Raw genomic sequence first — 16,530 nt, 5'->3', positions numbered from 1 at the left:
CACACACACACACACACACCCTTTCTCCGGTTACAACACATGACGCAATCCCAGGAAACAAGACAGTAGTGCTTTCCGGGTTGGCACCGCTCACAGTAGCAGACGTTTATCTGTCTCTGGGCGCGGATTGCGTTTTCTTGCGATATGCTGATTAATGACGCATCGTGTCGTTTCACATGCATTTTCACGGAGAAGAAACATTCTCATTATCTCCTGACACGTTGATCTATTGCTCAAAGTCCAACACTTTGTTGTACTTTTTCGGAATTGAGGCGTGGAGAAATGCAAACTCGCGTGTGTCCATATGATACATGAGGAAACGATGTTTGCTGAGAGAGATAAGCAACACACGGTGACTTTATGTAACGAGGTCACAGATCTGTTTATGCATAACGAGTGCAATCATGGATCTATGTTTATAGGTCAGTTTGACATTACACTCATTGATCAATATTCCTCTATTGATATTCTTTTTCTTGAGCTATTTGGAAAACAAGAGTTTATTTTGTTGCCCTTCAAACCATAGCAGCTTGTAACATTTTAAAACATGAATACAACGATTATCTAATTTTTAGAACATTTTCAAATTGCTTAGCACATTTAAAAAATCACCAGAACAGCAGCAGTTATACCTGATATTATACACATTGTTATTGTATCAGTATACAAATAACAAAGAAAGGGTAGTTTGCTAATACGGTATGTTACTAATGAGGACAATCCAAATAATATGACATGTTTTTACCAGGGTAGGGGGGGTTACTTTTTGAAATCTAGTCTGTTACAATTACTAAGTACCTATACAAAACCTAATCTGATTACATTCTGTTTTGGGTTTGGTCGATATCAACTGCAAAATAAATATTAATAGTATGCGCCAGAAATAATTTCTCCCCCTGCCTGAAATGCTTCCATTGGACTCCTTTGTATACTTTTGCGACATAGTGACATCACTATGTAGCACTTGTGCTCAGTACTCAAGTTGTAAAAAGAAATCAGGGGGGATGGTGGATTTTATCATATGGGGACATAATTGATTCTGATAACCCGCCGAGGGTGGGAGACCAACCAGAATAAAGATAATTATTATACTCCTAAAACAACATGCATGTTATGGATGTTCAGATACTCCTGTCATTGCTCTTGACCAAGGCACCTCAGAATTAGAGTCGGTCCCCGGGCTGCCATGGCACCACTAACATTTAGGGTCAAATGCAGAGGGCAATTAGTGCAAAATCACTTTAATTTAAAGGGGGGGAGGGGATACAAAAATGTGGTTATAATGGAAGTCTATGGTACAAATCTTGTAGGTTAACAGTCCCTCATTTATTATTTAGATGACCAACTGATTATACTAATAATAAAGTCAAAATAGTTTTTAGAATATTGAATTATAGTGTATTTTTTCAAAAAAGCAGTTACTGGTATACGATCAAAACTGGTATCTAAAGGGTTACATTTGTATCGTAATTAATTAAATCATTATGTAAATTAAACACTTCATGAAAAATTTGAGGAAAAAAATTAGAATTGTTTTTATCCGTCATCATTTTATTGCAGTTCAAATACAAATATTTTATGTTAACATTCCCAATGTTACTTTTTTTAACAGGGCATTAAGTGCAAATTGAAATTGTTTACAAAATATGAAAATATATTAAAAGATTATACAGATAATACAAAATAGGACCAATGTTGTCAATGGCTGCCTACTCCACTCTCCCCCATCTCATAGAAGTTTACAAAGATTTTCATAATCATGTTTTTTGGTCTCAATTTTTCTGGCTCTTGCTTTCGGATTGTTAGCTAAGCAATGGCTTTGAAGCCAAGTCTTGACATAATACCTCTGGTCTGAACTTGTTCAGTGGAGGGCCAACACACTTGATGAAAAGCAAGGCTGACATGCTTTTTACCTCTAGGAAGCTTCTAGTTGTGGTTAAAATGTTCATCTGACTAAACCCACGTTCACACTCAGCTGTGGAGATGACCAGAGTGTTCACTGCTTGAAGGAAGGGTTTCAGCTCTTCTGGTGCTGGTGGTATCATTCAGGGGCGGACTGGGACTAAAATTCAGCCCTGGAAACTGACCCAGTCCGGCCACATGAAATATCAAATGTTAGAAATTCGCTGTTTATTATTTAAAGTTCTACGTCCGATTCGCTCCTTTTTTCCTCTCTGTACACAGCTCCAGTTTGGGCATTGGCCTGTCATCAGATTTCATTTTTAGTTGCTGCTGTAGCGGAAGTTTAGTACAATTATTTTTTGATGAAATTCTCCACCCTCCATAATTGCAATTGCTTCAGTTGCTTACTACTTTTTAAGGGTGGTGATGACAGTTACAGTACGAACTGAAGTTGATGCGATTTGATTGGATTGTGAGGCATGAGTGAGCCTCATCTGATTGGTCAATCCCTCAATTTCTTTTCAACAAGGGAAGCCAATTTTGGCTAGCCTCCTCTCGCAACAGAGAGTGCAATACTGTTTCATCATAACATCTAGAGGGGCGCTGTTTCACTCTTTGTAAAATACTCAATGAGAATGGGGGAGAGATGGGCCGGCAGAATAATTACCGAAACTAAACAAAGTGTTTTTATTTATTTATTAAAATTATAACTACAATCCAAAAAAACAGGAGAAAACGCCACTGAGTTCAAGGGGTAATTCTCACCCACCTCTTGCTCTTGCTCTGCACTTGTATGTGCCAGTTGAGATGGTTCTTCCAGCAGCTCAACTCTCTGTCCCTCATCATGAACGCAGGAGGCTGGCTGTATATCTGAACTCGCGCCCTCATCATTCTCTTCATCATCTTGCACTTGTTCTAAGCTGCTGATGATAGTGCTTGTAGCAGCGCTGCTGCCAAAAAGGTCTATCAATTTGCGACATTGATATGCTTCACCTGCGAGTGACTTCACCTTTTTCTCTCTTGCCTTCTCGCCCCACCTTTTTCTTTTTGTTTTCTTTGATTTGTATCCATGTTTTTTCATTCTCCCTGTCTGCCGCGGCGTCTAATCCCTTCGCTTCGTGTGGCCGGTCTTTTTTCTTCTTCGTGTGTGATTATTTGACAGATAAGAACCACACAACTGCATTAGCGCCCTCTGTCGGCCGTCAGTGCAATTTATATGATGACGTTAAACTATTTTTTTTTTTTAAAGGGCCGGCCGGCCGTCAACAGACCTTGACGGCCGGCCGTTCTGTGGTTCTCCAGATTCTACAGATGGCCAGTCCGCCCCTGGTATCATTTCATCAACAGTTTTGAGTCTTACCAGCTAGCTAACACGAGAGAAAAACGTAGCTAAACTCCAAACTAAGTTGTTATTGCTGCTTATGTCCATAGATTCCACCTTTGGTGACTAAAGTAATGAGTAAGATTACTGACTTTTGACTTACCTGAAATGTTATTTTTAGTATTTTTAAATATGAAGTCCGTCAGATCGCGTTGTCCTCCTGGTCGCTTGGCCATTGTGATGACCGTTTCCTGCGCTTCTGGCATCGATCAAACAGGCGCATCACGGCGCTCTGGCGCCCTCTAGGGCACTCGCATAGTATAGCGTCAGTGACTTGGTAAACATGTCATTGCGTGTGTGCGTGCTCCCTCGCCCACAGTATTTTACTCAAAATGCGCAAAATTAATGTTGAAATAGCAGTAATACCAGTGCCACGTTAATTGATACAATTACATAAGGGATGGAAAGGGGGAATGGCAGTTTTAGAAGGGGGATGATTTTGACCGTTTTTATTTCAGGGGGGATGCCATCCCCCCTCATCCCCTCTCAACTCGAGTACTGCTTGTTCTCCTGTTGGCTGGTGCTCCAACACATATGTGATAGGCTTAGGGGCGGGACATCTCTAAGCAGTTGACCAATAACAACAAAGCTGGCCAGCTAACCAATCAGAGCAGAATGTCCTCTAATAAGTCAGGTGTCTACCTACTGCATTTAACAAAATATAGATATGTTTAAGTATAATTTAAGTAGTCTAAATGAAAACCAAAAAGAAGTATTTTGTTTTAAGGGGAATACAGTTACCTTTTTCCTGTATCCTGATTACGTAATCTTGTAACAATTCATCCCCAAGCTGGAGTTTTACAGATCATTTTGAAAAGTGGAGATTGCCATATAAATAATGAGAACCATCCAAATACATAAATACTCTACTGTCATGATTAATGTCAGAATAAAGGTGTCAGAATGTTATTTTTTAAAAAAGGCTCCTTTTAAGTCGACATTTGTTGGCTTATGTTGAGTGATAGAAGATGGATTTCAGTACAGTATGACTTTAGTGCCTCCCATGGGATATGTAAAGCTGTATGTCTGTGAATGTATTCACCAACTGTCTTGTTAAGCTTTATTTATTGACTATTAGCATAATTAGCTCAGTAATTATGCTGTCACACTAAACAGCCAGCCCGAAAGCCTTTTGTTGATCAGACCAAATATAGCGCTGTTTCTCAGACACTCATATATATTTCTTCATAGTTTCTGTGGCACAAATGACCAATTACCGGGTGCTTGAATCCATATTTGTACTTGCTGTGTTACGTGTCGGTGACTGAGTGTGACAGAAGTATGCAACATTATTATTTAAATAGATTCGGAGATTGAAGCCGTGAACAACATCCTGCATTGTGCTCTGTAGCAATGCAGTAGATGATACGCATAATTAGCCATTGTGGATGTGAGTGTGTGCATAATGTTTACGTGCCTATGGGGCTGTTATTATAATAAACCATATGTGCCATAAGGACGGTATTCTCAACAGCCTTTCCTGTGTGAGCGTTCATATTAGAAGTTAAAGAGTCCCTAAAGAAAAGCAGATTCCTGCCTAAAGACATCCTCTACGTCTCAAATACAAATATGTTCATTTGTATAGGTAGCCATATGCCTTATTGTTCATTTACTTAGAGGAACATGTTGCATTGCAGAAGCTATTTCTTAGAGTTCTGTTCCGTTAATGATTACCAACCTTTAAAAGTATGTAAAATCCTTATTTTGCTGAACCATGGGCAAGTTTCTTGAAGCTACACAGGAGAGAGTGGCTTTTTATTTGCTTTAGCTTCACAGATATTTTTTGTGATTAACTCAATTAACTGTTAAAAACATGGAAGTATTTTCTGTTATATCACCCCCAGGTTTCTGCCTAACCCCTAGATTCCACCGGGTCCGTCTGCGTCGCGTTACGTCTGCGTCGCGGCGTTCGCACAGATCGCGGCCACTCTAGTCAATGGGTGCTATTCCACCAGACGCGCCGCGTTACGGCTCAGAAGCGTCCCAGAAGCGTCTCGGCGCTGGGCTCCGCTCAACATAGGATGCAAGTCTATTTTCGACGCGAGGCGTTGCAGAGGCGCCGGGCAGGAAGTGGAACGGTCAGAGAATCCGGCCCATCCCAAAACAAACTAATTTTGCAGACCCTATCCCTCCGTAGTCTTTCAAGTAGGAGGAGAAATGCGAGCGTTCTCCTCCGGTTTACAGGCACTGTGTAAATTATATATAGAATAATTCTGATGATGAATGCATTTTTTTACCACTAAAATACAGCAACACATCTTTGATTCATGTCGTTTATAACTGGGATAGTACAATTATTATTAACTTTGTCTGTACAAAGTAGCCTGTCCAGGAAATATGCCCAAATCAACAAAAACTGCGAGCCGGCAGGCAAGACGCTCCGCTTCTGAAATGCTTCTGAAACGCGCCCGGTAGGGTATGACGCCGGAGGAGGCCGGACCAAAACCGCGGCGCAACCGTGACGCGGCGCAGACGGACCCGGTGGAATCGAGGGGTAACTCTTAGCTAATCTAAAAATAGGCAAAGACAGGGGGAGTCCGTGGAGCTGAGGCATGGCAACTGAAGACTTGTTGAAAAAACACAAATACAGTCGTTCCCTTAATTTTGAAAAGCTTTAGGTCTTGGAATAAATTAAACAGATGATTTAAACAAACAAAAAACACCTCTGTTGAGTTCTAAGAAATTGAGAAATTATCCATAGAAACCAAAACCGTTTTTGGTACCAGACTGTAAGCATTTCTATTTCTGCTGTAAATTGGGTATTTTAACTCGGGGGAATATCTTGCAGGATTTTAGATTTGAAGCTGCCTCAAGTTTCCATTTCAAGGAACTGCAGTTTAAGGTGGTTTGAATGCAGAACAGAAATGGTCCTTGATCCCATTGGAGGTAATTCCAATAAGTACTACTTGTTTCTGTATGAATTTATGTCCATGTTATTTAGCTACATCGTCCCAACCATCGTAGTTCAATTGTTAACATTCAAGGACTAGATCAACTGCAACATACCATACCAAAGAGATGGGATTCATCATGTACATTTAAGTCAAAAGAGGCTTCACTCTCTTAACCTCCTCTAACATCTTGAAGTGAATGAACGAATTTCACCCTGAGAGGGATAAAGGACGGGAACATGTTTAAATACTTTAAAGGTCCCAAGTCATGGCCATTTCTACTGATCATATTTCCATTGTTGAGGTCTACTAAAATAGATTTATATTGTGCAATTTTCCAAACTCACATTGGTTTCTCATACAGCATCTCTGTAAAGTATGTGTATTCACTCTCTGTCCTACACGGCTTGTTGGAGCTCCTGCCCCCCCCCCCCCCCCCCTCCCTGTGAGCCCAGTGTGCTCTGATTGGTCTGGACGTTGCAAGGCTCGCTGCTCAGTGTGCTGGCTTACTGGTGTGGTTTCTGGGTCGGCGATACAGCGGGACAGCGTGAAACTCATCCTGAGCACACACAAACACTCACAGCCGAAGTAAAAACAATAAGTGTGGCTTGATATTGAATAAGAAAAAGGTTTAGAACGCTGTGAGAACGGGTCTACGGAGAGCATTTCTCCACCATCCCAACTCGTCTATTACCAACCAGGGAGTTCTATGCAAGTCAATGGGACTCCCTGTTAGTTGAACATTTACGCTAAAGGTCCTGGTGTGTGAGGAGCTCTGCGGATTGGTCCATTTTGGTTCCTGGAAGAAACAAATGGAAAATGAGAAATGTCCAACGAGGCGTTCTGGGGCAGCACAGACAGGTCTTCTCTGTGTTAGAGTTTTACTCGCTACAGGGTGTACTTTGAGGGTTTGTGACTCTGCAGACCGTTTACATGCAGAAAAACCTTCATAACACACAAGGGGATGGGTAATAACCGGAGAAGCAGGACATGGGACCTTTAATCCATCCACTGTTGAATTATCTCAGCCTATAGCTCAAATTAAAGTTGATCTGTACCATTTTAATTAGTGCTCCGCTTGGATTAAAGTGCTGGAACACATCCGAGCGTCGACCTCCGTGAACTCTTTGATTAAAGTTAAATCCACGTTTATTCTGCGGGGTGGCGGTTGCTCTGAGATTAGTGACAAGAGCAGTAAATTGACTCCCAATTGGATCCATCAGGGCACTTAGCCAGCCAGTTAGTTGCATTAGTTTCTCCTTGCTGCACTCTGCCATCGTTTTGTTTTGTTTCCGTCAGACACAGCAGCAGTGGGTCCAGTTTAGTGTTCATGTCTTCCTGCTGCACCGAGGCCTTTCTCTGCAGCATCAGTCACATTACTGAGGCTGCTGGGGGAGACACCCGGGGCACAACAAGACATTTCAATTTATAGAAAACCCCCAGTAATTTATTCGACGCCGGAAAAAACGCATCTGCTGTGATTTTAAATACGTTTTAGAGGGAAGACAGAAAGCAGTAGCACTTTCAAATCAGCATGAAACAATGAGAATCAGCTAAAAGATATATAAAGCTTTTACTGACTGTCCTTTATTTAATTTATTTTTTATTCTAAGCTTTTATGCTCTTAACCTTTTTTTTATATTACCATATTTTATTCAATATGCTCCTTAGATAACTTTTTATTTTATTTGTTACTATTTTCTCCTTATAGCATTGTGAAGCACCTTGAGATGACGTTGTTTTTAAAGTGTGCTATATAAATTAAATGTATTATTATTAGTATTATTATATTATTATAGTTAGTGGTAGGAAATACAGAGGTGGGAGGTTACTAAGTACATGTACTCAAGTACTGTATTTAAGTAAAATGTTGAGGTATTTTTACTTTGCTAAAGTATTTCCACTATGTTGTACTTCTACTCCCCTTCAATTCAGAGGTAAATTGTGTACTTGTACTCCACTACATGTATTTATCACCTTCAGTTACTTCACAGATGTGGATGAATGATGTGAAATATAATCAAGTGTTGAATCAGACTTTAGTTCCACCTGGAGTAAATCCACAAGCTACCCTGCAGCATACAAAGTCATTCAAACTAGCTGCACCTTCACCAGCTTTGAGAACACTTTAAAGATCAATCATTATAAAACACATCATATATATTATTCTGAAATGGACCAATCTGCACAATGACTACGCTCCTTTAACTATATTTTGATGCTAACTTTTACTTGAGTAACCTTTTAAATGCAGAACTTTTACTGTAACAGAGTATTCCTACACTCTGGTACTTCTACTTCGAGTACTTCTCCCACCTCTGATGAAATAAGGACAGTTTTAGATGTGGCTGAGGTTATAAAATAGGCTTGTGGCCAGGTTTTATGAGAAAAGCTGTGTTTTCTCCCTCAGGTTCACTGAGCTATGAATGAGTGTAATTATGAATGTTGAGCATGTTTTTAGCCACAAGGTGAATGTCTTCTCTGGATAAACAGAAGCTGCTGCGATTCATGCAGCTGCGCTCTAATGAAATGTCAAATTAAAGGCAGTGATTCACATCATGTTGGCCAATGTGTATTTCTTAAGCTTGGTGCTTTAAAACATCTCCGATTGTTGCTCTCCACTGTCTGAGTCTACTGCCTTGAGGCGAGACACTGCAGGCTAAAAACCTTTTATTTTTATTTTTTATATCATGCACCATTTTGGGCTGTTTTGCTTCCATGACATGGAAGTAACATCCAAATGTGTATTTCGGATGTGTTTTCAACATTTGCCTTACTTTGTCTATTTGGTATTTTAGATTTCTCCTATAATCTCTGAGGTTTACATTAGATAATACCTCATTTGCATATTTAAACCTAACATAAGATAATTTGCTATATATTTTTAATGCAATTAATAATTATCTCAATGTAAATGAGCAACTAGAGAAGTTTCAATGTGATATTTATCAATCAAAATGTTTACCCTATCACATGTAATGTCTTAAAAATTGATAAAACTGTAATTATATACAGGGAACACAGGGATTTTAGCCTTTGCAGACCATTTACATGCACAAAAACCACACTAGAGGAAAGTAAAATCCCAAAAAGCATGATAAGGCCTCTTTAGGGGATGTCTTTATCTATAAGTATATATACATATCTAAGATTTTCATCAACACAATTACACTGTAGCTATGTAGGAAAGACAATAAAAGCCTTGAATCTTGAATATGCATATTTAAAAAGCTTGTATTACAAAACAATCCAACCTAGGAAGTATCATGATGATATATCAGATATAATTATCCCCTGTTCACCTGTAGTGCTTCCCCTGAAGGTTTTTCTCATATGCACTTGGCTCTAACCATGGCCCGCTGGATCCCCACCCTGTGTGTTCTCACAGAATCAATACTGCAGCGCCTCGGTACAAGCAGCTACAAAAGCTCCAGCCAGTAATGAGCAGCTGCAGAAGGAATAGTTACAGATTTTAATCTTTGGACGGGCTGAAAAGAAGCTGTTTCACTGGGCAGCAGCAGGGTGCAAACAGGGTGCAGAAGCAGAATGAGTGAGTGTTAACCCCTGAAGAATTGGAAATCATCTGACAGACAGAGTGTGTGTGAGGCTATCGATCAATATTGTAAAGTACATTTACTCATGTACTGCATTTACAGTTTTGAGGTACTTTACTTGAATATTTCCATTGTATGCTACTTTCTACTTTTACTCCACTACATGTATTTAATACCTTTAGTTACTTTACAGATGTGGATGAATGATGTGAAATATAATCAAGTGTTGAATCAGACTTTAGTTCCACCTGGAGTAAATCCACCAGCTACCCTGCAGTATACAAAGTCATTCAAACTAGCTGCACCTTCACCAGCTTTGAGAACACTTTAATTATCAATCATTATAAAACACATCATATATATTATTCTGAAATGGACCAATCTGCACAATGACTATTTTTACTGTCGCTACTTTCAGTATATTTAGATGCCAATACTTTTCTACTTTTATTTGAGTATAATTTTGAATGCAGGACTTTTACTGTAACAGAGTATTCCTACACTCTGAACAGATTTAGGTCCCCACAAGTATAGTAATGCTAGGCCACACACACACACACACACACACACACACACACACACACACACACACACACACACACACACACACACACACACACACACACACACACACACACACACACACACACACACACACACACACACACACACACACACACACACACACGTATACTGTACAGCTCTGCTATCATGGGATCAAGAGAAGGTGATTAATCCAACATGGTGATCAGACCATATGGAGACAATGCTGACTCACTTCCCACTGGAGCTCTCACACAAACACACACACCACTTGCATCATCGCCACCAATAACAAATACAGACATGCATACAGAACAGCCGACAGCCGTCTATAACTCTGGATTGGATTACATTCTCAGGACCCCATTAATTCCTTATGGATTCTCATATTGATTTAGAGGCCTCTGGTCTTGTTAATTCAACCCAGCCCCAGACAGGGTTTGATTCAGATATGGAGCCTCAAGGTGACTGCTACTTGTAAGGAACGGGTGAATAAAGCCCAGGAAGGCAGTAAGGAGGGGAACAAGAAGGACATAAAAGAAGGGATATGATCAAGAGACTCACAGAGGTACTGGCAAAGAGTGAACATGAGTGTAAAGAAGGCAAGAAAACGGCAACAACAACAAAAAGAGTAAATAATATAGGAAGAAAATTGGAAAGAAATTGGTTAACGATGTATGGATATCCACTTTGTAAACCCTTGGATGACAAACAGAGAAAATGAATGTCGTTAAATTACTCATTTCCATCTTTATGCATTAGGAGGTTTTATTTTCACTCAGTTAATTTTTTCATTAGCTCGTTATGCTAATGAGGCGTTACATAAAACCCTCTCCGTGAAAAACAACTCGGAGGTTATTCCCGTGTCTGTGTACATGTGTGTGTATTTTTTTGAAGAAATATGGAGTATGTCTTTCTATGCTTGCTTGTGCACACAACCATGACGGCCACATGCAAACATTTGATGAATCACCAATTGATTAAGATGACTTTGCAGTAATTAATTGGGCTGCAGTAATAAGATAAGTCGCATAACTTTAGACAAAGGACAAGGACACGTAGAGATTCATCTAACAAGTAACTAAATATACATTGTGGATGTGGTGACATTTATAATATTGAATTGCTGGTTCACAACCGAGCCATGTGCCATAAGTCAGAAAGAGGACGACATATATTCTGTCTTTTCTAGACACTTTGTTGCCTTTTTCTCATTCAAGGAAATGCCATTATCAGTGGTTGAGAAGATATAAATTAGGAACATGCTGTTCTGTCTTCTGAAACTTGGAGAATGGACTGAGAGGCGTTATTAGTCATTGTCAGGCTGAGTGTCTGATGGCCAACCACTGCTTTCATCCCTCTCCTTCCTTACCCATCTAAAGTTTGTCTTCGCTTCAACTCAAATTGTATTTTAAAGCTTTCTATTTTTTCAACTGGTTGGCTTTTTACTTTAAATCTTTTTCTTCAGTCAATATGTACCTACTTTGGTTTCTCTATTTTATTATAGGGCTGCACGATTTGGGGAAATAATCTAATTGCGATTTTTCTGACAGATATTGCGATTGCGATATTTATTTTTAAGCGACCCAACGGAAGTTTATTGTAAAATGCGGCCATATCTCCGGCTAAGAAGGTCGCATCAACGTGCTCCCGTCTCTAGCACCCCCGCAGCCCGAGCTACGAGTGAAAGAACTAAACTTACATGAAACTTCCGTTGGGTTGCTTTAAAGTCAAGCTTCGGTTTAAGATTCACCCTGTAATAGAAACATGTGATGGAGCATTACTAACCTGACTCAGATGGTTTGTTTCACCAAAGCATCTAGAAAAGCTCCATTGGAAGCCATTTGGAAAAGCATTTCAAAAATACTTGGCAGGTGATAGGATCAATCTGTCAATCACTTACTATCATGGGCCACTACTGATTGGTTAACAATGGCTGGTACATGTGGAGCACAGCACTTCTGATTGGTTAACAATGGCTGGTACATGTGGAGCACAGCACTTCTGATTGGTGTGGATGACTGACACAAGAAGAACAAAAAAATCGCAGGTTTTGCGAATCAATAATCTTATAATTTAAAATCGCGATTTTGATTTAAAATCGATTCATCGTTCAGCCCTAATCGTATGTACATTTTCGTCCGTGATTTTGCTTTTTTTAGCACAACACGAGAGCATTCTGTTGGTTTGAAGATATTTTGGGTGGTCTTCCCATGAATGTATAAAGATGACTAGAGTCCGTTTGATGGTTCGTGTTCATTCTTAGGAAAATAGCTCAAGAAACCAACATTTCTTGAATCTAGGGAACAAAGGGTCTATGTCATGATATGGGCCCATGGAGCATGTGCGGTTTTGTTTTCCTGCAGGAATTAGACCTAAATCCTGGAAATGAGTCAGCATTTTATCACTTCCAGTTCCCTCATCTCAAAGTCAAGGTTTTTTTTTGTTAGTGGTAAGACAATAAGGTCTATGGTTGCACAAGCTCAAGAGATGTTCACGTTTTGTTCTTGGACAAAAAATACATCAATAAAAGCCCCGCTAGCATAAATGTTCAAAGCTTCTATGTGTCATAAAAAGTCAGACTTAAGCTAGGTGGCGTTGATGCGCAGCCATGACACCTTGATGTTTTCCGTTTATAGCTTAATGTTAACTTTCACAAAGTACTGTTATGTGGTGATTGGTGACAAAATGTGTTCAATTATAAACGTTTGTTTCTCATTAAAACCTATTGTTGTTTATTTCATTTTTGAGCTGGGAGCACTTGTGATGCCCACTTCCAGGTCGGCCTACAAAAATACGTAATCACTGCACAAATCTATTGGGTACTTGGCAGTTGTAGTACCACCATTTGGCCACTACAACATGTGCTTCAATGTACTATGCACTTGTTTTCACCACCTGGTTGTGTTTTAATTGCATAATGGCCCCCATAGAAACTAAAGTATCTGGTATTTTTTTTCTTTGTTTCCAATCTAACCGCTTCCTCCCTTTCTTCTTTATTCTCAGCTTTAGAAAAAGTCGGCCGTGACTCCAGTTACGAGCAGGAGGGGAAGGTTCAGTTTGTGATGGACGCTGTGTACGCCATGGCTCATGCTCTGCACCGCATGCACCGGGACCTCTGCTACGGGTACCCCGGCCTCTGCCCGCGCATGGCTAGCATCGACGGCAAAGAGCTGCTCGGATACATCCGTGCTGTGAACTTCAACGGTGAGTGAGACCCTTGTGGTGTGGACACACTCAGGTGTAACCACACACACACACACTACTAACAGAACATCTAACAGAGCGAAACTCACTCTGCCATCTGACCTTATAACCCTTCACTCCATCCCATCCTTCATGATTTCTCCTTTTATCCAGTGTGTTGCAGCTGTGCTCAAACCATCAAATGCTCAATGGTGTATGGTGAAGAACACGGCACACAAATTGGCTTAAAAACGTCAGGTTATTCCTTTAGAAACACACATAAGGGCTAAGGCAGTTTCCATAAGTAAAACATTAATGCATGTATCTGCTTTGGGTTCAGATCCATTACATTTATTTGTTTTTCGTGCTCAGACACTGGACACTAGCCCTAACCCCGATTGTCCGATTCTACTCATTATTTAACAATGATATGCTTCTAATTTGTCTAATCCTTATTATAAAAACATGTCAAGTAGTTTCACCTTCAAATTTAAATAAATCTGGCTGCTTTCCCCTTTTAATTTCCAGACTTTGTTTTGTCTCTATTTAAACCTGTAGTACTAAATATTATATTCCCCTTCTCTCTCCATGACTTCCTCCACTGCTGACAAGTTTAAGTTTGTGAAAAACATACAATAATTTCCTAAATAATATCCGTCACCTCGTTTGAATATTCTCCTATTAATCCAATTTCCCAAACCCTGATGCGCCGGTACCTGCTTTTCTGTCAGCCTTTTCATTTCCTGTGTTCCTTCTTCAAGCATTGTGTTGAATACATATGGGAGAGAGAAGCAGGCGATAGAGAGAGGTGTTATTGTGAGGGGCTTGTCTGATTTAGTTTTAGAGGCAGGCTTGAAATTGCATGAATGTGTCTGTGTGGGAATGTGTCTGAGTGTTTGTTGTTACCTGTGTAACCTTTATGTGTCATCGCTAGAAGTGAAGAAAGACATTGACAGGCAGACACTGATTGCTGTTTCATTCTGCAACAACCGGGTTCCTCTGTTATTGCTGGCCTAGAGGGTAGAGAAATCATCCCATAACCACAAGGTCACCAACTTTATACCCCAATGAATCATCCTTCTCACTTACTGATTGGTACAAGATTCAACGCTTGAATTGTCATTTGTACACAGGGCCGTCCCTCCCTACAGGCCGATCATGCAGACTGCGTGGGGCCTCACCTTGCGGAGGGGGCCTCAACTTGCGGAGAGGGCCTCACCTCGTGGAGTGGGCCTCAACTGAGCCGCAAATGCGGCGCACCTATGCGCTTATGCGGCGCAATTAGTGTTGCCCCCCGTCGACGCTCGCGAAACAGAGGGCCTCATCATATAACTTCGCGTGGGGCCTCCAGTTGGCCAGGGGCGGCCCTGTTTGTACATAGCTACAGTGCAGTTATGTCTATGAAAATCTTAGGTCCCAAATGTACTACACTGTATTTTGAGAGGACATAACAAACTGGATTCAATTGATCTAAAAGATAACGGTTTAATGTTGGCCCCATACTGCAAATGTTTCATATGATGCCTTCAGATAGCTCTAAGGAAAGTTCCAGTTAAAGGGGCCCTATTTAGCAAATGGTCAGGTTCATATTTGAATTGTATACCTCTGAGATATCTCCATGTTTTAATGTTCAAAAAGCTCTTTATTTTTCTCATACTGCCTGTGCTGCAGCACCTCTTTTCACCCTCTGTCTGAAACCAGAGCCCAGTCTGCTCTGATTGGTTAGCTGGTCGGCTCTGTTGTGATTGGTCAATCACGTACAATGTGTTGGAGTTCTAGCCAATAGAAGCACAAGTGTTACATTGTATTTTACAGAAGTTAACAAAGGAGTCCAATAGAGGCGTTTCAGGCAGGGTGGAGTGTGCGAGAAAAATCTCATTTGTAATCATACATATTTCTGTATCACATGTTACATATAGTCAGACAGGAATCTACTTCATCACACCAATTATATGTGTTATATTCCAAAGCCAATGTCACACTCTAACGCATGGTTAGAGTGTGACATTGGCACTGGTTCATGAAGTGCAAACACATTTACAGATTATCTTAAAAAAGCAGAATATCTTGCAATCTTTCTTCTTCCCATAGCAATATTTGGTACATTTGATTTATAAAAGTTTTTGCACACAGTTTGATTGGTTGCCATGAAAATTAGTTTTCTCCCAGCCTCCAAAAAACGAGTTGTGTTTATATGGTGATTTCATTTATTTGCATAATGATAAAACACAGAAGTGAGCTGATTAAATTCCCAAAAGTTTGCTACAGAAATACAGTGGGGGGTTTAATACCTCGGTGATTTGGATGTTGTTTTACTACAGAGCTTTGATATGATGATATACAGTGAAATAAAAGAACTGGTGGCAAATGTAGGACTTTAACAGCTTGTACACCTCTCTGTGATTTCCTAATGGCAGTTATTGAAGTTCAGATGCAATATCATCTCAGTTCTTCATTTAGAAAGAAAAATAAACTTTAACTTTGGATACTTTTTTCCATGTATTTGTCCTTAAATGTTTAAAAGGCTTCTTTGGAACTGAAGACAGTTCTCAGGCTCTCTTATCTGTGTTGTTTCTTCAACAGCAGCTTGCAAGATTGAAACCTTTTAAGCCGGCTACTTTATATGTAAATGCCTGGGTATATGTGTGTGTTCCAATTAAAAGTCGTTTTTTTTTACTGATCTGTTTCGGGTCGGCATGACATTGATAACTCTTAAGAAGTAGGCGGGCAAACATGGAGGTTGTTCGATCTGACTTTGTGTGTTTGTGGTAAATAAAGAAAGAGGAGAGGGAATAAGTTAGAGTTGCTAGAGCGTGAATTCTCTTTCTCTCGTCTGTTCCTGGAACCATGCGATTCACCTTTGGAGAGGCTACACAAAAGGAACCAGATGGAGCGAGAGGGAGGAGTTCATTCCAAGTTGTTAGGGCATTGATTGTTTTCGTCTTGGATCCGTGCCAAGTCATTTAAAAAGTCCAGCCCTGGATTTCTGGATGGCTACTTCCTGTAGCATGATTCATATTCCTTGATGAAGATATTTTTGTAAATGTAAAAATGTAGAGGTGAGGTGAACTGG

General features: G+C 40.1%; 1 protein-coding gene across 1 annotated transcript in view; it reads left to right on the top strand.

The window, feature by feature from the left end:
* grm8a (glutamate receptor, metabotropic 8a) overlaps nt 1-16,530 on the top strand; it is a 314,346-nt gene that overhangs the window by 236,631 nt on the left and 61,185 nt on the right. Inside the window, 1 exon segment of the mRNA XM_034236777.1 lies at nt 13,278-13,478. Within this exon segment, the coding sequence (XP_034092668.1) occupies nt 13,278-13,478 (201 nt within the window).

Source organism: Gymnodraco acuticeps, unplaced genomic scaffold, assembly GCF_902827175.1.
Source record: "Gymnodraco acuticeps unplaced genomic scaffold, fGymAcu1.1, whole genome shotgun sequence".
Lineage (NCBI taxonomy): Eukaryota > Metazoa > Chordata > Actinopteri > Perciformes > Bathydraconidae > Gymnodraco > Gymnodraco acuticeps.
This window is presented reverse-complemented; position numbering and strand designations above follow the sequence as displayed.